We start from the raw sequence: 24,852 nt of genomic DNA, 5'->3' as shown, positions 1-24,852 counted from the left end.
CGCACCTACCCCCGCGGTACTTCGTCCTTATTCTGTGGAATTTTCCCTTGCTTCTGGGGCCCAGCTGTTTTGCTGGAGAGCGTCCTCGGCAGGTGCTAGTCTCTCCCCCTCCGCCGCAAGACCATGCTCATCCTGTTCCGTGACGCCAAATTGTGGTGGAAAATAATGACAGGAAGAAAGAAATATTCAGAGTCTCTGAGTCTTGATCAGAATGAGTAACAAGATTTATTGAGAAGCCACACGTAATGAATACAGAGTGAACTCCTGCCTTGCAAGAGTGCCAAGCTCTCTTTATACCCCACCCTTACTATCTTGCTTTCCCAATTATGGGCACAGTGCCACCATTGTGACACGTCAACTTCTTCTGACATGTGATATGACATAATCCCTCAGTGAGCATCTCAGGCTGGTCCTCAAAATACTGCAAGCAGGAGAGGAAGATGGCCCTGGCGCCAGGGCTTGTAGACAGCTGTGACGTGCATTCCTCAACACACATACACACACACATAGACACACACTGCTGGCGCCAGATAGAGAAAACTCTTACTCAGCATTTCAGAAATGCTCACTGAGGGTAAAATGTTCACAGTACACATTATCATCGCATAGAACAAAAAGTAATATCATTAATAGTCGTCATTGTTTATGAATCATCACACGTCATTGATTATGAATCATTTCAGTAAACACTTTCCATCACAATTGTTATTGAATTCTAAATTCATTTCTAATTGAGTTAATTATATTGTTACATTGAACATTTTGAATATTTTACTAGAATTTATATTTATTTTTCTACCTGGGTTAGAATGATCTATATTCTTTGTTTTATATGTTTTTTTGTTTTCTTACCTGATTGTAATGAATTGTGAATGCACTTTTCCAATGTCCAACAGTGCCAAGTTGTTTCCTTGAGTAGCTAGTCATCCGAGCTCTGTAGCGATCCTGGTACTCTTCTGATCGGCCCAAGCGTACACCTAATTTAACTACAAACATACTATCTGCATATTTAAACTAATTATATACAAACCTGTTCATAGATTTCTACTATAGCCCTTAAGTATATATTTATTACATATATACATATATATATATATATATATATATATATATATATATATATACATTTGTTTCTTATGTAGGTTACAGTTATTTTAAAGGGACCCCCGCTGCCATCAAAATAATTGTGTGGTACTGGATGGTGCCAAGAAGCAGATATTGATGAAGTGCTTTTATAAAAAGCTTCAGAAATCTGGCAGAATGTTTTCATGCATTCTTACATGTATAGAATGCGTAACTAAATTAAAATCTGTTCAGTGTAGTGAGCTCAGCAGTTTAATACCTGGTGCTAATTAAGATGTTAATAACTAATAATAATAATAATGTTAAATAATTAATTAATCAATTAATTAATAACACAAGACTTTTCTGTCTTCTTCTACCGGGAACGGTAATTTACATAACCAAGTTACATAATCCAGAAAACACACTGAAATTACAGGTTTTGTAATATAAAAAGAATTTTATTAAATCACACAGATATGAGTTAATAATCCATTAAAATGTCATAAATGTAGCCATTACATATCAAATCACAGTGTATGAAGATAAATGAGAATTAAAATAAAAACATGTTATAATATCAGTATAGAAAGGAATAACTTGTCAGATTAATGAAAATTATTAAGTGGGGATTTCTAAAGGATGAACTAAGTTATTTTAAGTCTACGAAGCCGGTTCTTATTTACAACCAAGCAACTGAAAAGGAGTTGTCTTTACTACAGGGAGATTTATAAAGGATTCAACCAAACCATGACCAGCACAAAACCATTTGTCAGCTCTGCCTTACTCTGAGACGTTAAAGTGGGCCTGCATTGGTGCCGTCCGTCTGTAGCGTGGTCGTCTGTTTCTTCACCCTGAGAAAGAATCACGTGAGTCTGTCTGCAAGATGGTTTGACCTCCTGGTGTCAGCACAGAATCCCTTCAGAACCCACGAGAAAATCCCTTCGCTCTCAGCTGGCTTGCTGGTCGCTTCCAGACTGGTGGCTTCTGGGTTGAGTCTGACGATCTCTATTCAGCTGAAACTTTGTATGCATAATGCGTGGCTTCGTAGATCGTAAAATTGCTTTAGTTGTCTTAACTAAGAAAGCTAGTATTAGTATGCTTAAAGAAGGTTAAATGAGTTGCACTAAGAATGCTAAGCTATCGCTAAACTGAAGCTAAAATGCTAAGCTAAACTAAAGGAGCTAAACTCCAAACTCCTCAACTACCACTAAAGACTGAACTGAACTGATCCATCCCTAATCTTGGACACTCTCCACTTTCATTCTCCACCACTACTCTGTCTGTCACTCTCTGACTGAATCTGTTTGGACCTTAAGGCTACCATTGGCTATGTGGGCTTTGGGGGAGGAGCAACCTACGTGTCTGTGTTTTCATTGGTTTTGGAGCAATTTCTGAGATTTCATTTTTTTTTTATTAATAGACCAAACCAAAAGAAAACTCAATCAAACAATGGATCAAAATACAATATTCAGCGTACCAATTCATGAGGATAAATTCAAGGAAAACAATCTTAGAATTGAGTCTAAATAAATGTAAATTATGTATTTTTCCTACAAATAGGTTGGTAACATTCCAGATAATCCTGAAGTAAGAAACAATGTATGGTCCTTGTCAAAAAAGAAATAAAGAGTCATGTTTATATTTAAACCCAATTAAATAATTGAAAAGATAACACAAACACTATAAAATAATAAACCACTAATAACCAAATAAGGCAAAATTATTAAATGCTAGTTAAACCTTGTTGATTCAGACTTGACTGTGTATGAAAATTTAATCAGGACAGCATCTATACCCATACACTATAAGTGGCATATTATTTAGTAAATATTCTGTAAAATAACTTTTTATTTAGTTAATGTATATTCTTATTTGTTCTGCTTTGTGAGAAATTCTCTTCGCCTGGCTCTTAGCCTGTTGATCAGAATTTATGACGGGTGTGAGAGAGATCAGTTTACACCACAGAATTTCAGCTTACAAGGCTGGGAATGGAATCCAAAGCTTTGAACATTTCTTTTAACTAAACGAGTCTTATTTTCTCAATGCTTTGCAGGAATAACCAAGCATAAACTCTTAAATTGCAGTAACTCTTTGTGGATTGCGTTTCTGTGGATTTTAGCAAGTTGAATTATATAGTATTATAATGGCAGTCGGGTCTTCGTCCTGGTGATGGCACTGTTGGTCCACCTCATTTGGGAGACAATCACAGATGGTGACTATTTAAGGTCGTAGAAGTCCAAAGTTTGACGGTTGTCTGAATTAGTGTTCGCTGGAGGAATGACAAAAAATGTACAAGGTTTACCCAACTAGCATTTAGGTCTCTTGAGAGGACTGGAGAGATGAAAAAGTGAGATATGTCATTTGAAATTTAGGTTTGATTTGTGAAAAGACTTATCAAAGGCTTTTATTCTAATTCCAGTGCATCCTGGATGGGGTTTGTGGTATGTGTGTGTTCAGGTGGGGAAAGTTATTAAATTACATTAGGCCACCAAAAATAGGTAAAGTGGGTGTTCCAGCAACAAAATCATTTAGTTGCAAGAATCCTACTCTACTCCTAACAACTATGACATCTAAATGTTAAAGACTATGTTAATCTAATGCTAATCTAATGTCTGGAGCAAGCTCTGGCAATGCCGTAGTTCGTACTTGAAAGACATTCCCTTCTTCAGAACTGAACTCTTACTGTAACTACCCTAAAAACTGAGCTCTGTCTCACGAAGAATGTTCTGGAATATCGAACATTCAAGAAAACATAACATGAAATTCAATAAACATCATCCCTGGATAAGAATAATTTTGCTGAACCTGTGAAATCGATTGTTAAATTCAGTTCATGTTTGTTTCTGGTGGAACGTGTCCCAAGTGACAGAGTAATACATTAGTGTAGGATAAGGTGTTCTGTCTGAAAGACTTAGGATTTGCACTTTTAATTGCCGTGGAACAAATTTGGGATAGTTTTCTCTCCTGTGTTACTGCACTTGTGTTTTTGGAGATGATTCTGTTGAGTAAAACTCTTCCCACAGTCTGAGCAGTAATACGGTTTCTCTCCTGTGTGAATGCGCTGGTGATTTTTGAGATTACTCTGTGTAGTAAAACTCTTCCCACAGTCTGAGCAGTGATACGGTTTCTCTCCTGTGTGAATGCGCTGGTGTATTTTGAGAGTACACTGTTCAGTAAAATTCTTCCCACAGTCTGAGCAGTAATACGGTTTCTCACCTGTGTGAATGCGCTGGTGATTTTTGAGAGTACACTGTCGATTAAAACTCTTCCCACAGTCTGTGCAGTGATACGGTTTCTCTCCTGTGTGAATGCGCTGGTGTATTTTGAGATGACTCTGTTGATTAAAACTCTTTCCACACTCTGAGCAGTGATACGGTTTCTCTCCTGTGTGAATGCGCTGGTGATTTTTGAGCTCAATCTTTTGAGTAAAACTCTTCCCACAGTCTGAGCACTGATACAGTTTCTCTCCTGTGTGAATGTGCTGGTGCAGTTTGAGTTTACTCTGTTGATTAAAACTCTTCCCACAGTCTGAGCAGTGATACGGTTTCTCTCCTGTGTGAATGCGCTGGTGTCTTCTGAGATTACTCTTTTCAGTAAAACTCTTCCCACAGTCTGAGCAGTGATACGGTTTCTCTCCTGTGTGAACGCGCTGGTGATTTTTGAGCTCATTCTTTTGAGTAAAACTCTTCCCACAGTCTGAGCACTGATACGGTTTCTCTCCTGTGTGAATGCGCTGATGCAGTTTTAGAGTCCCCGGTCTATTAAAACTCTTCCCACAGTCTGAGCAGTGATACGGTTTCTCTCCTGTGTGAATGCGCTGATGCAGTTTGAGATCACTCTGTTTAGTGAAACTCTTGACAGAGTGCTGATGTTTCTCCATGTCAGGACTTTGCTCTGTTTCCTCTGTCTGTTAAATGTATCAAACAATTTCTGCGTGTTCTGCAGATTCTTCAGGATGGCTTGTGCTTCACCTCTTTCATAGATTTCAGGAGAAATCCTATAATATTTTAATTTCTGAAAAGAAAAAAAAGAAATAATTTAGTATATTAAAATAAAAGCTGGTCAATTGACTGAAGAGAACTACCTCAATCAGTTACACTATATAGAAAATATTGGGACACCTTTATATTACCATAAAAGCTTCTATTCTTTTGTCCCATTCTAAATCCATACACATGTGACCCCTGGTACCTTATTTGATGACTTAACAACCCACCTAATTGAAATGTAATAAGGCACACAGGAACGAAATGAGGCTGATGTTTAAGAACACATTTATTGTTTTTTTGTGTGTCAGACACACTTAACAGGACAAATCACCTTCAATTAAAAAGAAAAAAAAAATATATATATATATACACTGCTCAAAAAAATAAAGGGAACACTCAAATAACACAATATAACTCCAAGTAAATCAAACTTCTGTGAAATTAAACTGTCCACTTAGGAAGCAACACTGATTGACAATCAATTTAACCTGCTGTTGTGCAAATGGAATAGACAACAGGTGGAAATTATTGGCAATTAGCAAGACACACTCAATAAAGGAGTGGTTCTGCAGGTGGGGACCACAGACCACTTCTCAGAACCTATGCTGCCTGGCTGATGTTTTGGTCAGTTTTGAATGTTGGTGGTGCTTTCACACTCGTGGTAGCATGAGACGGACTCTACAACCCCCACAAGTGGCTCAGGTAGTGCAGCTCATCCAGAATGGCACATCAATGCGAGCTGTGGCAAGAAGGTTTGCTGTGTCTGTCAGCGTAGTGTCCAGAGGCTGGAGGCGCTACCAGGAGACAGGCCAGTACACCAGGAGACGTGGAGGAGGCCATAGGAGGGCAACAACCCAGCAGCAGGACCGCTACCTCCGCCTTTGTGCAAGAAGGAACAGGAGGAGCACTGCCAGAGCCCTGCAAAATGACCTCCAGCAGGCCACAAATGTGCATGTGTCTGCACAAACGGTTAGAAACCGACTCCATGAGGATGGTATGAGGGCCCGACGTCCACAGATTGGGGTTGTGCTCACAGCCCAACACCGTGCAGGACGCTTGGCATTTGCCAGAGAACACCAGGATTGGCAAATTCGCCACTGGCGCCTTGTGCTCTTCACAGATGAAAGCAGGTTCACACTGAGCACATGACAGACGTGACAGAGTCTGGAGACGCCGTGGAGAGCGGTCTGCTGCCTGCAACATCCTTTAGCATGACCGGTTTGGCAGTGGGTCAGTAATGGTGTGGGGTGGCATTTCTTTGGAGGGCCGCACAGCCCTCCATGTGCTCACCAGAGGTAGCCTGACTGCCATTAGGTACCGAGATGAGATCCTCAGACCCCCTGTGAGACCATATGCTGGTGCGGTTGGCCCTGGGTTCCTCCTAATGCAGGATAATGCTAGACCTCATGTGGCTGGAGTGTGTCAGCAGTTCCTGCAAGATGAAGGCATTGAAGCTATGGACTGGCCCGCCCGTTCCCCAGACCTGAATCCGATTGAGCACATCTGGGACATCATGTCTCGCTCCATCCACCAACGTCACGTTGCACCACAGACTGTCCAGGAGTTGGCGGATGCTTTAGTCCAGGTCTGGGAGGAGATCCCTCAGGAGACCATCCGCCACCTCATCAGGAGCATGCCCAGGCGTTGTAGGGAGGTCATACAGGCACGTGTAGGCCACACACAATACTGAGCCTCATTTTGACTTGTTTTAAGGACATTACATTAAAGTTGGATCAGCCTGTAGTGTGTTTTTTCACTTTAATTTTGTGTGTGGCTCCAAATCCAGGCCTCCATTGGTTAATAAATTTCATTTCCATTGATGATTTTTGTGTGATTTTGTTGTCAGCACATTCAACTTTGTACAGAACAAAGTATTCAATGAGAATATTTCATTCATTCAGATCTAGGATGTGTTATTTGAGTGTTCCCTTTATTTTTTTGAGCAGTGTATATATATATATATATACCAACTAGCACACAAAATCCCCAAAATAAATAAAAGAAAATCTATAAAAAATAATACACCACTACAATCAAACCACAATACACTCAAAATAAGATTTACACAAAAACTGTGACACTGCAAATTAAATTTATCAATAAGGGGTTGAAACTGTAATCCAAAAGGACCAACTACTTTTCACAAACCAAGTTAACCCTGCAGATCCAATTTTATGCTAATTTTTTGTAAGTTTTACATACAACACAGAGACCATTCAGGGCTTAAACGGAAATAGACACTTGGAACTAAACAATAGTTCACTTCCAGACTTTAATTTCAATTATTTAGGTTTTATTTGAGAACATCAAATGCAGAAGAAAATGTATATATATATATATATATATATATATATATATATATATATAGATCTTCTATATATATGACCTGATTTGATTGGATATGCCACTGGTGCAAATGACGATCACTCAAGAAAAATAGTGGTTTGTGGAACAATAAACACCACAGAATCTAGAAGAGGACATCCTTAGCTTTGTATTCATGTACAACTTTACGTGAAAACATTACATGTGTGGTCGCTAGGAGCTTGAGAATATGACATTGCGGTTGCGCTGAAACTAAACGCATGTTTGTGAGGAGAAGTGAGCAGGAGAATAAAGGACTTTATGGATATTTTATCTGCGGTTCAGTGCTGTATTGTGGATGCTGTGATAGTAAGTGAATTTTCTATAATGTAATCTGATGTAATTTTACATACTAATAATATTTTATAAGGCTATTTTTTGGGGAGGCGTGTTCCCATGTAAACAATGTAAAAAAAAAAAAAAAACAGGCTGTTTTCAGTTAAGAGATTTCTGGCAACTGGTTTCATGTAGATGACTGTAAATTTGCATGCAGGTAGTTAAAGTAGTTACTAAAGAATATGAGTGGGTTAGTTGGTCGGTGTGTTTAGAATATTTGACGCTCTTAAGCATTCTACTTTACACAGTCAGAACAGGCCTGCTAGAGTGCGCTTCTGCAGTAAGAGGTTAAAGCACACGTTGAAGCTATACTGGAAGGCACCAGATAAATATGGTATGATGGACTAGGGCAACCCTGGGTCAATAGTCTATATTTATTTATATTAACTTAATTTCATTTTAGTTTAAACTCTAAAAATTAATTAATGCAGAGCCAATACACTAAAAAAACACAGGGAAGAAAAACAGTGGCTACTATCAATGGCTGTACCACTCCACTTATTCACTGTGTTAGCTACTGTTTACTACATAAATAAGTAACCAGTCAGATAATACATACCAATTAGTAGTAAATGTGAAGGCCAGAACTCAATCTCCTTCACAGCACCTTCAGCATCAAGGCAAACACTATATAAAAGCATGAACACACAATTAGCTACCTATGTCACATGGTGTAATTAAGTAAAACAAACTTTACCCACCACTCAGCAGCTACACACCCCCAGCTGACTCCTGGTGCTCCCACATTCACTTTGAAATAAAACAGATCTTCTTTTAATAAACTGAAAATTACGAGTAAACTTAAGCTTTTAATAGATACTAATATTTATGCCCAGTACACCACCTAAAGCTAGTAATTAAATCCACTGCAGTTCAAACTACCACAATATAATATTAAAAACACCAAGCCATACCTGCTTAAAATATCTATTCTTCACACACACACACACACACACACAGTGCCCATTGAAAAATCCACCATGTGTTCCTTTAGTCTCTTCCAGTCAATAAGCACGATAAAACTGTCTTCCAATGAGTTATTTTAAAACAAAGCTTTCCCGACCGGAGCTTGTACCTGCCGCCACGAGACCAAATGCTACTTTGTGCAGGTCCCGCGAGACTACAAGCAGCATGAGGTAACGCTCTGCCAATCGATGGCTGTCAAAATAAAAGTCCTCCCCTCTACACCTAACCTAGAGGAATATTTGGGGCAGCAGCATTAGAAAATATTCATTAAAACCTTCCCCACACCTCTGCCCGCTACACACATTATAATATGAAGTTTAGCACGTTCTGCAGAAGACTGTCAGCAGGCTGCAGCCGCAAAATATATGTAGAATAAACTCTGCTGCTGTCCACTACTGAATACCATGTTGGACTACTACTTTAGTATCTCACTTTATACTGAACTGCACTAATCCATACTATTAATACTGTACTATGTTGGCTCCTTTTTTGTTTACAATAAAGGTGTCTCATTTTATCTTATAAATATCTTTATCTGTAATTTCCTGACTTGCTGTACATCTCTATTCTTCACTTTCTATATTCAAAGTTATAGAAAGCAACCTGGCTGCCAGTGTCACACGATATGATTTGCTTATTATTTACTGTTTTCTTAATAGTGGTCAATTATTAGATTTTAAAATGTAAATTTTCATTTGTTTTTCAATATTTCAGTGAGAATTAGACGTTCTTAATTAAAAGGACGTAAACAGAAAATTACATTAAATTATAAAAGTTTCCACACAAATGAATCAGACAGTAATCCAAATCAATGCTTCACAATACTGATTTTTTTTTTTTTACTATTCCTGATAACAGTTCATTATTTTCCTCCACATTAGCATCAGGCTGACAGTGATTATGCACTCCTGAAGTGAAGACCTTTTTTTGTATATGTAGATCAAAATCGTTTAAATATAAAAAAACAAAAATGAAACTCGGTTAAGATTTATGTCAATGGCTTAACTGATTTTTTTACTAAATCAAAATAGCGGACGTGGTGACGTATCTCAGCATCGGGTCAAAACCCAACTTCATCTGCAGAGCCAGAGAGCAGCAGAAGCTCTACACCAGCAGATTCAGAGCAGCAGCTCCGAGACCTGCTGCAGTTTTACAGAAGCTAACGTTACCCACAATTTCATCAACTCTAACTAAATGTTTCTAAAGCCTGTAAACCAGCTATCTGAACAATATGTATCTTGTTTTAGTCATTTTACGTTAGCTCAGCCTAGCTAATGAATTAACATTTTACCTGAAATTTCAATTCCACCTTAAATATGATCACTTCTTATTGGTTGACTTGGAAGTGTAGCTACACATTTAGTAAATAAAAGACTGTAGATTTGAAAAGTGGTATGACTATTTTAACCCATGAAGTGTATTTCAGCATTTCACATAGAGACGGGCGATATGACCTAATACAAAATATTTTTTTTTTACCTACTAAAAATCAAACTACAAATGGTTCAAAACTTTATTTACCTTTATTCTGATTTCACTTAAATTTCTCTTTTGGAGTTCAAGTGCATCTGGATGGCAAATATATATACATATATATATATATATATATAAATTGGGAACACTTAAACACAATATAACTCCAAGTAAATCAAACTTCTGTGAAATTCAACTGTCCGCACTGATTGACAACAATCAATTTGAATTTACAAAACATACTCAGCAAAGGAGTCGTTCTGCAGGTGGGGACCAAAGACCACTTCATCATATTTCACCCCTATTGAGCAGGAAATATTAATGTCTGCGTATGCAGAGTATAAAATCATATTCAGACATAAAAGCAATTCAGCAGCAGCAAAGCAAATGAGTCAGCTTGGGCAAAAATAGCTGACATAGTCAATGTGTGAGTTAAAATAAAAATTAAAAACTCAAAACAATACACTTAGTGAAAAGACATTGAAAAATATTTTAATTGTTGTTTAATTTAATTGTTAAGTTATTATTATTTAAACATTTTTATTTGTCTTGATTTGTACCCTTTTCTTTTTTTTATTAACCTAGGTGTAATCCAAGTGGGATTAAACGCACATGGCAGCAAGTGAAGATGAAATATAAAAAACATAGTCCACAGTGGTATGACTTGTACACAACTACCTAATGTTTTTACTTTTATCAAGCTTAGTTTGCCCTACAGTTGATTATGGTTTTGTAGCTAATAGGAAAAAGGCTGAGGTAAGAGGGGGGGGGGGGGGGGGGTTCTGGAATACCCCCCTGGAGACAGGCCAGTACACAAGGAGACGTGGAGGAGTCCACAAGAGGGCAACAACCCAGCAGCAGCAGCATCGCTACCTCCTCCTTTGTGCAAGGAACAGAAGGAGACAGTGGAGAATGTTCTCTCTAGCTTTAATTTGCGCTGTCTGTCTCTCGCTTTCATTCACGCTGTCTCTCGACCGACACTTTTCTGTTTTTATGTTCTAGAAATATGTTTTTTTTTTATTAATATCCTGACATTCTGGATCATTGACTTCTGTTACAAATCTGACAAAATTACTGTATTATTAAATATCTCAGTTATGGGTGTGCCATATATCATATAAAATAATACAATTAAATATTAATTTTGTTGCAGTGGTGTATTGTCTTGAAATATATTTATTTATTTTAGTGTTTTGTCATATTGGCAAGAGCATCGCTATGGTGAACATACTAAGTACTTAGTTAATAGGCTTAACTGGTAACTTTAGCTAGGTAGCTAGATATTGTTAGCTACTGGTTTAAAAAAAATCTGGTAACTTAGGCTAACTAGCTAACGTTAAAAAATGCTTGAACTTTAGCTTGATAACATTAGATACCGATTAAAAAAACATTTGTACCTTTACCTAGCTAGCTAACATTAGCTACCCGGCCTCACAAAGCTGAAATCAGGTTCTTGTTTGAATTGTTTGTAATGTCTATATTAAGCTAGTGTTGCTGAGAAATACAGTTTAGCGCTGGTACATTATGATACTATTCTGATCCAGAACACAATTATTTAATACAAGTAGAATTATAAAGAAAAATATATATTTATTTTAGCCACTGACAGCATGATTTATACTAGGAGAATAAACAAAATCAGTGGATTTTAGAGGTTTGACTGTAGAGTTGCTGGGTAAAACAGTAAAATACAGATAACACTTTTAATAAGTGTACATCAATTAACTGTGCATCCTGCATTACATGTGATGAAACAATATGTACTTTTCTTACTTTATTTTTACTGGAGTGGCTTTTGCAGTTAAGACCGAGCTGAATAAATAAATACAAATATTTCTTATTAAATAATAATATTCATAATAATAGGATTAGCTGATATACTGCTGAGTAAATAAATAAAAAACTCTCAAATAATAATAATAATAGCAGTATTTTTAACTTAAAACATGTTTTTAACCACTATTTATTCATAAAACACGGAGCTCAGCACCTACCCGCAGCACAGAAACACACAGACCGCTGCTGAGGTACGGTGGCTCAGAAAGACCAAACGTAGCGTAACTGCAGTTCACCACTAAACAGCAGGGGCCGCCAAAACTTCATTTAACAGCATTAAAGTGCCTCATTTTATAAAGTTAATCTAAAACAAAGGTATTTTATTACTCTGTTACACTTACAACAAACGTAAAATCGGTCCTGGTTCTGATCTGCTATCAGTCCGAACCCAGAAGTAGATCCATGCTGAGACTGGACCAATGTGCGTTTTGAGACCCTGATTTTATGACGGATCCAGATCAGATTTAACCCACATTTATCTCAGATTTAGTTCAGATTTATCTCAGATTTAGTTCAGATTAAACTCAGGTGTGTGTTAGTGATGTGGGGGAGGGAGGGCAGGAGTGTGAGGCTCCATTATCCTGTGTATGATCTGTAAAGCCCCCCCCCCATCCCCAGCTACACGACCCCCTACTCAAACCCCCCTCCTGAGTCTGTGGGTCAGAGTCAGACTGCTGAGCAGAGCTAGGAGAAGATCCAGTGCTGGTGGTGTAAATGCTGCACATGCTGAAGGTGCTGAAGGTGGTGTTGGTGTAGGAGTGAATGTAGAACAGCGTGATGAAGAGACAGAGACAGAGAGAGAGAGAGAGAGAAACTTCTCCATACCTTCTGTAGTTGAGCTGATTCTGCTCTTCTTCTTCTTCTTCTTCTTCTGTCGAATTAATGGCAGCCAGCACTCCTGTCATTGGTGCATTACTGCCACTTACTGGATAGAACATGAAATGCTGAATTCTAAATCCTATTAATCAGCCCAGATAATTTAAGAAATTTAATCAACTTATATGTGTCCTGAATCATACTATGTATAGATAGATTCCCTACTGCCCGAACTCCTCCAAACACCTCTTCCCTTTGTATATCATAGGCCACACACTGTATTAAGACATGTTCTATAGTCTCTGGTTGAGAGCAATACAGACAATTGCCATCCGGATGTTTACCAATTCTGAACAGACTCTGATTCAGTCCACAATGTCCTATACGTACCCTGGTAAGAGCCAACTCTTCCTGTCTATTTTTACCTCTAATTATTCTCTGTCCTACTAACCTTTGAAACTTATAAAGATGCCTTCCTTTTTGTTCCCCATCCCACATACCTTGCCAAGTCCTAGTTACATATTTTTTAATGAGCAGCTTAGCCTCCTGCCTGCTTAAGAGCACTGAAACATTAATAAAGTCCAGCGTAAGGGCTCGCTTTGCCAACATATCAGCACATTCATTGCCCTCCACCCCCACATGAGCTGGTACTGATTCTGCTCTTCCTCCGGCGCTGCGGGAGGAACAGATCCGTGACTTTCCCGTCAAAATAAAAGTCCCCTTGTAAAAATATAAAATTTAAAAAGAAGTGATTTTAGCGAGGAGAAGGTCAGGTAAGAGGTGGAATTTCACTAGTGTTTTTTTTAAATAACATTGATTTGCTAATTTACCAGAAAACTTGCTATTTTACTGCAATAATAAACAATAAAAAAAAAAAAATTAGCAAATGAAAGTAAAAACAAATCCCACTTAAAACCATTACTGTGGATTATAGTTTCCTGCTGGCCCTTAACTGATACTTTCAGTCATCATAATAACAATAATAATAATAATAATAATAATAATAATAATAATAATAATAATAATAACACTGCAATAAAGATAAGTAATATGAATACAGAACAATACAGAAGAAAAGAAACATTATGACATCACTCTTTGAGCAACTTTACATTGTTAATAAAATACACAATTTAACAACCAGCATCATATATTACAGACAAACTTCTAAATGCCACCGATTTTTACTATTCGCCTAGAATAAAACATGCTGTCAGTAGCTCAAAGAAATTTTTTCTTTTCTTTTATTAAAGAGTTGTGTCCTGATTCAGAATATATTAATAAAGTGCCAGCACAAAACTGTCTTTTCAACCAACACTAGTTTTAGAACAATTTCTTACCTTTTCTTTTATTATCTATATTATTTAATGTGTTTCAGTTTCAAAAAGCTTTTAGTTGATTTTACGCTTTTTATTTTCTCAAACTAGTTTATAGTATTTTATTTACAAACTCAAAACTGATTTTTATAAATGTTTAATGGTGCGGTTATTTTGACAGAAAATCTTTTTGGATTCTGGGCAAGCGTTGCTAGAATCACAAAGGTCCTCTCCATGAAGCTCAGCCTCATCCGGGTTATGGAGAGCCCCGCCCACTCCTAAAACTCTCATTTAAAACACTGTATAACTACTTCTCTGGGGTTTTCCTATAATTTTACAAAGTATAACAAAGTATTTCACTGAAATATAAATAAAAACGTACCCCTATATTTCAATGTTCTACATCTAATCTATTATTAATTAGATTTACTAGCATTACTGCTACTGATATTGGAGTTACACACAGAGCTCATTTAAATGATTAAAACTGCAGTTTATAAGATTTAACAATTATCTCTGTGGTGCTGAAACAGTTATGGTTGTTCTGTTTTTTTTTCTATATAGTTGTACAATTTATATTCTATAAAGTATCAAACATTTATACAAATACAAATCCAGTACAAACATTTGATCTAAAATTCATTTAAAATATTATGGTTACATTTTCCTTACATTTACCTTCTTGATGTCCTGCAGATTCTTGAAAAGGAGATCAGACTGCAGCAGATCTTGTTTGTTGCTCACCTTGTCTAAAGTCTTACTATTTATGTATTCTGAAAGCTTTCCATAAATTGAGGTCATTCACAGCTCCTCCCTGTAAAATCACTCTCTGACATCACAATGGACCATCCTGATTTCTGTATAGAAGGGTACTTCACACTAGTAAAAGCGTTTGAATTCATATGCAAATATCAGTTTCAAACTAATTAATTGTAAAATAAATAAGATTTGTTAAAGAGTTTATTTGTTTATAGAATTATAAAAACTTTTTTCAGCTTTTATAATATGAGTCCAGAAAGCATTCTCATTCTACTACAAAATATGAGACTATTTGGGCCAGATTAAATCTGGTTCTGTGTAGAAATATAAGACAAACACCTCTGGTTGCTTGAGTCACTTAAAACTACCCCAACAAATAGCACTTACCAAATTTTACTCAAAGGTCAGAACTATTGTTAAAGTAGAAATTGTGACATTTCTTTTCAACACTTTCTTCAATACAAATATCCATTAGAACTAAGAAATCTTCAGGATTCTTTCAATATGTAAGAGTGCTTTACACCAAGAAACCCTATGTTAACAAATGATTCTTAATATGCTTAGTTATATTGGTATATAATATAATAAAATCATCTAGTCCATATTTAATTTAAAATTAAATAATAAACTTTGATTACTAAAAAAATTGAACCAGATAAGGTGAGCTTTCACTTAATTGATCAATAGTACCATTTTGACTACCCCAAATAGAAGCAGTTACTCCTTGTATTAAATAATCAATGCTTTACTTCACTTTGTGATAGTCACCATGGATATTCAAACAATTTTGTACTGACAAAATTTACCATGTAAGTTAACACTGTTCAAAAAAATTAAAACATTTATACAACCTTTTTAACACTGTATGTAATAAATGCCAAAGTTGTACCAGATGGTAAACTTCAAGTGATGGCCCAACTTGTTTTTACCATCCTATTAACAAATAAACTCTTAAACAAAACCTTCTTTATTTTACAATTAATTAGTTTAAAACTGATATTTGAATATGAATTTCTAAATGTTTTTACAAGTGTGAAGTACCCTTCTATACAGAAATCAGGAAGGTCCATTGTGATGTCAGAGAGTGATTTTACAGGGAGGAGCTGTGAATGACCTCAATTTATGGAAAGCTTTCAGAATACATGAATAGTAGGACTTTAGACAAGGTGAGCAACAAACAAGATCTGCTGCAGTAAGATCTCCTTTTCAAGAATCTGCAGGACATCAAGAAGGTAAATGCAAAAAAAAATTAAATGAAAAATTTTAAATGAAATTTAAATGAGATTTAAAAAGTGGAATCAATTTCACAATTAATACAACGACACTGACCTTTCCATAATAATTAGTGCTATTTGTTGAAGTTGTACAGGAGCAATCAGAGAATCTCTATAGAGGAAAAAACTCTCTGAATCTCAAGCCTCTCAACAGAGTCTGAAATGTATAAAAACATATAAACATTTTTTATTCTATAAAGTATCAAACATTTATAAATTATTACTTTTAGCAGAATAACAATTTATAAATGTTTGATACTTTTTAGAATAAAACATTTAATCATTTCCTCAAAACAGAACAACTATAACTATTTTGTCATCGCAGAGATAATTATTAAAGCTTTTAAACTGCAGCTCTGTGTGTAACTCCAGCATCAGTAGCAGTAATGCGAGTAAATCTACTGAATAAAAACATTAGTTTTAGAAAATGGAAATATAGAGGTACGTTTTCTTTCCTATTTTAGTGAAATACTTTGTTCTATGTTGTAAAATTAAAGGAAAACTCCAGAGAATAGTTATACAGTGTTTTAAATTAGAGTTTTAGCTGTTTAGCTCCATTCAGCTCCATGCATTGAGGACTCCCTCGCGGGCTCTCTCTAGCGGTGGTGGGTATAATGTGATATAGCGGGGGAGGGGGCGGGGCTCTACATAACCCGGATGAGGCTGAGCTGGGGGGTCTGTAGCTGGAGAGGAGGAAGAGCAGGATCAGCTGAACTACAGAAGGTATGGAGAAGTTTCTCTTTTTCTCTCTTGTTGGAGGTTGGTTGATGTGTTGTAACAGTAAAAAGGTCATTATTTTTCTGTGATTCTATTTTGAACTACAATTCCCTGCATCAACAAGAGAACTGCGTGTTTTTATTTATTAATTGTCCCTCCGCGCCCCCCGTAGCTCCAGAGGAGCTTGAATGCAGCGCAGGAGGTAAACAGAGCTGAGGAGCTCCGTGAAAAAGTGCAGTTTTAAGCAAATATAAGTATTTTTGAGAAAAGATACTGGGAAAATGAGCTCTTATATCAGTTCTAGTCACTCTTCTGTGCATTTTTAGCGGGTATTGAAGCATATTTTGCCTAATAATTAATTATTTCTGCCCCGGTCGGTTTATCCGTTTCAGCACCAAAACACTACATGTGACTGAGCCTGAAAATGTGTGTTCATGTGCTGTATTTACTTCTGTTTCATATTTTATAGTTAAAAGGATACAGTAACTGTATAGAGATAGCCCGACTCTCCAAGCCCCGGTGAACAGTGCTGCTAATGCTGCAGGTTAGCTAGTTATAACCAATAAATTAAAGCTAGGTTAGCTAGTTATTACTAATAAATTAAAGCTAGGTTAGCTAGTTATAACCAATAAATTAAAGCTAGGTTACCTAGTTATAACTAATAAAGTAAAGCTAGGTTAACTAGTTATAACTTGTAAATTAAAGCTAGGTTACCTAGTTATAACTAATAAAGTAAAGCTAGGTTAACTAGTTATAACGTGTAAATTAAAGCTAGGTTACCTAGTTATAACTAATAAAGTAAAGCTAGGTTAACTAGTTATAACTTGTAAATTAAAGCTAGGTTAACTAGTTATAACTTGTAAATTAAAGCTAGGTTAACTAGTTATAACTTGTAAATTAAAGCTAGGTTACCTAGTTATAACTTATAAATTAAAGCTAGGTTACCTAGTTATAACTAATAAATTAAAGCTAGGTTACCTAGTTATAACTTATAAATTAAATCTAGGTTACCTAGTTATAACTTATAATTTAAAGCTAGGTTAACTAGTTATAAATTATTAATTTAAGCTAGATTAGCTAGTTATTACTTATCAAACGTGCTGCTAATGCTTTATAATTTTTTTAAAGAACTAATGTTTCCAGAATTATATATTTATATAGTTACATAATGTTCACCAGGCTTTTTAGAGTCGGGTTAGCAGCACTGGTCACCGGGCTTGGAGAGTCGGGCTAGCCCCAGCTAGCTAGCATTAGCGAGCTAAGCTAATGATGGCTAAAACCTTAACACTCGATATTAGTGATGTACCCCTCTATACAGTTGCTGTATCCTTTTAACAAAACTGCTCTTGTTAATAAACACCCTTTTTTTCTAGATCGTTCGTGGTTAAATGTGGTAAGAGCTGAAGATATGTGCTCCACACCATTGTTGAGTGTGGACTTAGTTCTACCTCCTCCCATCACAGGCTCACTTTCAATTAGAAATGGCAGCCACGTGAAAAGAGCCTATAGGCCTTTTTAGTTGTGCCATTTTGAAGTCGTGACATTGTTTATTTCCATATTTGGGGTTCCATATCTGAACTGTTTTTGTAAATGGCAAAAATGAACGGGCTTTTCAAAAACTCACCTCTATCACATTTTGCGCTAAATTCACGTTTAGGATTCTGCACGTTTAAATCTGTGCACATTTTCCTTCTGAACATCAATGGATCCTCTGAATTACGAGATCGTTTAAGTGTCGTAATTAGAATATTGCTAGTGTTAAGCTAATGCTACAGCGCACTGAACTGACCTCACAGCACAGCAGCACAGAATGTGAGGGGACTATCAGAGATATGACACTGGCTGTACGGTCAGATCACGATTTGGATTATTCTTCTTGTTCACAGAGGATCATTCAAAGTATCTAAATATCTTCAAATCAAATCAAAGTATTCAAACAGGTGAAAACTCTCTCAGTCTGGTGATGTTGAGCAGTGTAGTCTGTGTTATGCTGTCCGTACAACTACATGACTACAGTACTTTTAACAGACTAAAGTCTGACTCTTCCCATCTGAAGACAAATCAGACTTTTTACACAAATACTTTTTTTTTCTCACAGGCTTTTTACACACAGGCTTTTTACTTTGTTCTGAAGAGGGAGAACATAACATGATCTCATTTGTAGAAAGTAAAAACATGAGAGAGGGTTCATTGCTTTTAATATTACATGCTCAGAAAAAAGAAAAACACTATATGTGAAATGTTAAAGTTATTATTCACTAAACGTATAGCTACATTTCCACAACAACTGATAAGAAGTGATGATATTTAAGGTGGAATGGAAACTGTTAATTCATAAGCTAGAGTGAGCTAATGGACAATGACTAAAAACAAGATACATTTTGTTCAGATAGCTGGTTGATAAAATTGTGGGTAACATTAGCTTCTGTAAAACTGCAGCAGGTCTTGCTGCTCTGAATCTGCTGGTGTAGAGCTTATGCTGCTCTCTGGCTCTGCTGATGAAGTTGGGCTTTAAACCGATGCTGTGATATGCCACCGTGTCCACTATATTGACTTAGTAAACAAATCAGTTAAGCCATTGATGTGGAGCTGTTTCTCTGGGTAAAAATCACAATAACATTTACATTTCTCACCAAATTTTCATTTGTGTTTTTTATATTTAAAGGATTTTGATCTACATATACCAAAAAAAAAAAAAAAAACATGTCTTGAACTCAGGAGTGCCCATCACTGTTAGCCTGAACCTAATGTGGTGGAAAATAATGAACTGTTATCAGGAGTTGTAAAAAAAAAAAATCAGGTTTGGTTAATATGTATGGGATCTTTTATAAATTAGTGTAAAGGAAAAGGCTTTGGACAGCATTGGTCACGTGATCAATGTAGAACGAATCAAGCATCGGCACTGTGATTCAATGTAATGCGTGTTGTTTTTTCGGCACATGTGTTACGACCTGGTCTAGGTCAGCCCGTAACATAGAAAAAAGAGGCCCCCATGCCCTCCTGGTTCCCCAACCACACATACTCCTGTTAGTCAAAATGTTTAGTTTATTTAACAAATTGTAAAGAATACAAGGCTTAGGTCAAAGGGGAGGCAACAATTAGGGATGAAATAAAAAATAATAAACAAAACAAAACTAATTTAAAGATTAAGAAAACTAACTTACCTAACGAAGAAAAGAAAATGAAATACAAATCTCTAACATAACTCCCTAATTAAACAAACCAAGAGAAAGCATAGAAAAATAAACTCTTTCTCCCACTGGGAGAACTTGTAAGAATAAGCTTATTTTCTCCCCACAGAGAGACCAGACCAAAGAACCAAAGAACATGATTTTACCATCAGCTTAGTTCTAACACTTTAACCGGCTACAAACTTTGCATAGACCATGCAGCAGGGAACCAGGAACACACAGGAGCCATGTTGGAAGCCAAGCACCACCCTCGCACTTCCTGTTCCTGTTCCCTTTTATGGTTGGTTCCCCCTCGTGGTGTCCAACCAGTTTGGTTAAATGACATCACGCAGTAACCTGCAGTAGGAAGGCACACTCAAACAGAAAGAAAAAAAACAATAATCAGCAATTATGACCATTAGGGTTGTAACACATGCCTCAAAGCTTAAGATTTAGGGGTAACATCACTATTTATTTCTTTATTTATTTCTTTAAGTTCTCAGTTTCTAGTGAGACCAGAACAGAATCAAGACTGTCTGAACAGTGGGCAGTCCTTATAAAGGCACTAAACAGGTGGCTAGAGGACCACCAGCACCCCCCCTTTTATGGTAATATGAAGATGTCCCAGTAGTTTTGTCTGTATAGTGTAACTGATTTAGGCAGTTCTCTTCAGTTTATTGACCTGCTTTTTATTATTCAATGGCATTTTTCTTTGTGTTTTTCAGAAATGAAAATGTTCTCCTAAAATTCATCACCAACAAACAGGATATTTATCAAAGAGCAATGTTAAACTGCTGAAAGAGGTGAAGCACAAGCTGTCCTGAAGAATCTCCAGAACACGCAGAAATTGTTTGATACATTTAACAGACAAATAAAGCCAAGTCCCGACATGGAGAAACATCAAAACTCTGTCAAGAGTTTTACTAAACAGAGTACTCTCAAAAATCACCAGCGCATTCACACAGGAGAGAAACCGTATCACTGCTCAGACTGTGGAAAGAGTTTTACTCAACAGAGTCATTTCAAAACACACCAGCACATTCACACAGGAGAGAAACTGTATCACTGCTCAGACTGTGGAAAGAGATTTACTCAACAGAGTAATCTAAAAAAACACCAACGCATTCACACAGGAGAGAAACCGTATCACTGCTCAGACTGTGGGAAGAGTTTTAATCAAGGCAGTCATCTCCAAATACACCAGCGCATTCACACAGGAGAAAAAACATATCACTGCTCAGACTGTGGGAAGAGATTTATTGAACAGAGTACTCTCAAACGACACCAGCGCATTCACACAGGAGAGAAACCGTATTACTGCACAGACTGTGGGAAGAGTTTTAATAGACTGGGGACTCTAAAACTGCATCAGCGCATTCACACAGGAGAGAAACCGTATCACTGCTCCGAGTGTGGTATGAGTTTTACTCAACAGAGTAATCTCAAAAAACACCAGCGCATTCACACAGGAGAGAAACCGTATTACTGCTCAGACTGTGGTATGAGTTTTACTCAACAGATTCAACTAAAACTGCATCAGCGCATTCACACAGGAGAGAAACCGTATTACTGCTCAGACTGTGGGAAAAGTTTTAATCAACAGAGTACTTTCCAAATACATCAGCGCATTCACACAGGAGAGAAACCGTATTACTGCTCAGACTGTGGGAGGAATTTTAATCATCAGAGTAATCTCAAAAACCACCAGCGCATTCACACAGGAGAGAAACCGCATCATTGCTCAGACTGTGGGAAGAGTTTTACTACACAGAGTAAACTCAAAAATCACCAGCGCATTCACACAGGAGAGAAACCGTATTACTGCTCAGACTGTGGGAAGAGTTTTACTACACAGAGTAAACTCAAAAATCACCAGCGCATTCACACAGGAGAAAAACCGTATCACTGCTCAGACTGTGGGAAGAGTTTTAATCAACAGAGTCATTTCAAAACACACCAGCGCATTCACACAGGAGAGAAACCGTATCACTGCTCAGACTGTGGGAAGAGTTTCACTACACAGAGTAATCTCAAACGACACCAGCGAATTCACACAGGAGAGAAAACTATGGCACATTTGTCCCACAGCAATTAAAAGTGCAAATCGTAAATCTTTCAGACAGAACACCTTATCCTACACAAATGTTTCACTCTGTCACTTGGGACATGTCCACCAAAAACAAACATGAACTAAATTTAATCATGGATTTTACAGGTTCAGCAAAATGAATCTTATCCAGGGATGATGTTTATTGAATTCCATATTGTGTTTTCTCGTATGTTTAATATTCCAGGACATTCTTTGTGAGACAGAGTTCAGTTCTGAAGAAGGAGAGGTATTTTGGGTTTGAGTGATGGACACTGAGAGCTCCCAAAAGTGAGACCCAGAGCCACAGAGAGACGACACTTTGCCGGGTACTGCCGTGTTGACTGGAGTAGCATCCAGACCCCGCAGAGAGGCCAACAAAATCCTTTCCAGAGGTTAAATAAAACGGTCAGCCGTAGTTCCCATACTGAAATCAACCCCCTCCAGGTTGTGGGCTCATTCACTCCCTCTGATGGTGTTCTCGTTGGTCTATGGTTCACTCCGATTAAAAATCTGTTACCATAGAAGGATATAGATGGATATTTGGTTGTTGTATTACTCAAGTTTTATACTCGCTTATCTTTTTCTTATTGAATATTATATCTTGCTTAAGGTTTTTTAATCTACAAATTTACTAAGAATATCCAAATCAAGTAGTTTTTTTAATTGTTTTTATCTACTACAAACTATTATCTTTGTATTGCTTCACCTCTATATTTACTCATCTGTGTGTTTTAATAAACGGCTTTTATATTGCAGATCTGTAATCTCATTGTGTTTTCTCAACATATGTTTGACATGAAACCTATTGGCCTGAAATTGTCTTATGTTGTTATTTGTTAAATACTCAAAGGCACCCAACGGAGAAATCCAGTGTGAAATGCATTTGTGTTGAAGTGAAACATAATAGTCACTTTCAGATTGAAATTCAGAGATATATTTTTTAATGGTTCAGGCTTAAATATACAATTACTTCCAAAGGTAGAGTAACATGTGTTTAACTTGTATTCATATGTTTATAACGTTTTTTTTTATTGTGAATGCTTGTGGGTTGTGTTGTTTCATTTTTTTGAAAAGCATAGTCATTCACCAACTACACTTAATTACCAAATTCTACATTTGAGATATTGACCATTATTATTAGTAGCTAGCCTTGCTAAATATCCAAACACAGCATTTGCAATTTTACTGACCAAATGAATGAAAAGATGGCAGTGAAAAAAAGATGAATGAAAAGATGGCGGCGCGCAGTAGTGCAGCGGCCTCTCACACTCCTAGCGAACACCCTATTTTGAGCTGTTTTTATGCCGGTTCTGAACCCAACTTCACATGCCCCACGCGTGAGAGTTATAGCAGAACTGAACTTTTGAGGATTAAGGACAGTTTGGTCAGTAAAACAGCAACTATGGACAATAATACATGAGCTTCACTGGAAAGACTACAGCTCCTCCGCGCTCTCTGACCACTCAGAGACTCATGTCTATCATGCTGGTCCCCACATACCATCCCCCGCTGCGACGCTCCAAACCCACACAAAAGACCATTACTGTGTGGCCCAGTGACGGAGACGCTGTGCTGCAGGACTGCTTTGACTGCACAGACTAGAGTTTATCTCCTCTAGAGACAGGTTGTTGGTTCTGCACCAGTCTATCAGCCACTGCACCTCCTCTCTGAATGTCTGACTCGTCGTTCTTGCTGACGAGGCCAACTACAGTTGTGTCATCAGCGAACTTGACGATGTGGTTCGAGCTGTAGTATGCAGTACAGTCATGAGTCAGCAGAGTGAACAGCAGTGGGCTAAGCACACAGCCCTGGGGGGCGCAGGTGCTGTTTCCAATCCTGACTGATTGTGGTTTCTCAGTCAGGAAGTCCAAAACCCATTTACAGAGAGAGGAGCTCAGGCCCAGCAAGCTCAGTTTTCCGATCAGGTGCTAAGGGATGATGGTGTTGAATGCTGAACTGAAGTCGATGAACAGCAATCGAACATAGCAGTCTTTGTTGTCCAGGTGGGTGAGAGCCAGGTGGAGCGCAGTAGACATGGCATCATCTGTTGATCTGTTCGGACGATGCGCAAACTGCAGAGGGTCCAGTGAGAAGGTCATTGAAACTGGACAACAAGCTGTTAACTGGAGTCTCCAGACGTTATCATATTGATCAATTCTGTCCAATCACATGTCAATTGCATAAATGTATAACTGCTTGGATAAAGTCTGAAGGGTTCTCTCTCTTCCTCGACTGGCTTTAGTTTATTTCTCTCTTTTTCTCTTTCTCTCTCTCTCTTTCTTTCTCTCTGGGTTGTGAATGTGTTGATCTATCAAGATTTTAGTACAATATGTGTTGACTCGATGAAATACTTTGTCTTTTCTATTATATATCCATTGGCGTAGGAACCGGGGGGATGGGGGGACATGTCTCACCCAATATTAGAAACAGGTGGTTTTGTCCCCCCCAAAAATAATATCGTTTCACTCAGATCAGCTGTACTTTTTATGAGGAGACAGACCGGACCAATCACAGAGCCGGTTCAGGTATTAAGTCCCGCCTCTCAGTAGAAACAGCCGATCAGCTTGCTGGTTTTGCGGCACGTGGCGGCAGTGTGCTGTTGGGGAAGCCCCTCCCCCTCACTGTGAGATTTAGCAGCGAGATGGGACATGCAGCCGCTTCAGCTGATCTTAAAACAGATCT

At 37.4% G+C, this 24,852-nt stretch overlaps 2 protein-coding genes across 3 annotated transcripts; one reads left to right on the top strand and one right to left on the bottom strand.

Annotated features, from left to right (window-relative positions):
• Positions 1–2,609: 2,609 nt before the first annotated feature.
• On the bottom strand, positions 2,610–12,887 carry LOC125801372 (zinc finger protein 239-like). Of its 2 annotated transcripts, XM_049477987.1 has the most exons (3): positions 8,456–8,606; positions 8,314–8,381; positions 2,610–5,079 (listed from the first exon to the last, which is right to left on the bottom strand). In XM_049477987.1, the coding sequence occupies exon 3, from the start codon at positions 4,943–4,945 to the stop codon at positions 3,992–3,994; it is 954 nt and encodes a 317-aa protein (XP_049333944.1). In that variant the 5' UTR covers positions 4,946–5,079; positions 8,314–8,381; positions 8,456–8,606; the 3' UTR covers positions 2,610–3,991. The 2 variants fall into 2 exon arrangements, with proteins under 2 accessions (XP_049333944.1, XP_049333945.1); XM_049477988.1 differs by lacking the exons at positions 8,314–8,381; positions 8,456–8,606 and adding an exon at positions 12,855–12,887.
• A 3,986-nt stretch (positions 12,888–16,873) lies between these two features.
• LOC125801231 (zinc finger protein 484-like) lies at positions 16,874–22,927 on the top strand. Its single transcript, XM_049477633.1, has 2 exons — positions 16,874–16,917; positions 20,807–22,927. The coding sequence occupies exon 2, from the start codon at positions 20,971–20,973 to the stop codon at positions 22,174–22,176; it is 1,206 nt and encodes a 401-aa protein (XP_049333590.1). The 5' UTR covers positions 16,874–16,917; positions 20,807–20,970; the 3' UTR covers positions 22,177–22,927.
• Positions 22,928–24,852: the final 1,925 nt, after the last annotated feature.

Source organism: Astyanax mexicanus, chromosome 4, assembly GCF_023375975.1.
Source record: "Astyanax mexicanus isolate ESR-SI-001 chromosome 4, AstMex3_surface, whole genome shotgun sequence".
Lineage (NCBI taxonomy): Eukaryota > Metazoa > Chordata > Actinopteri > Characiformes > Acestrorhamphidae > Astyanax > Astyanax mexicanus.
The sequence above is the reverse complement of the archived record's forward strand: the minus strand, read 5'-3'. Positions and strand labels throughout refer to the sequence as shown.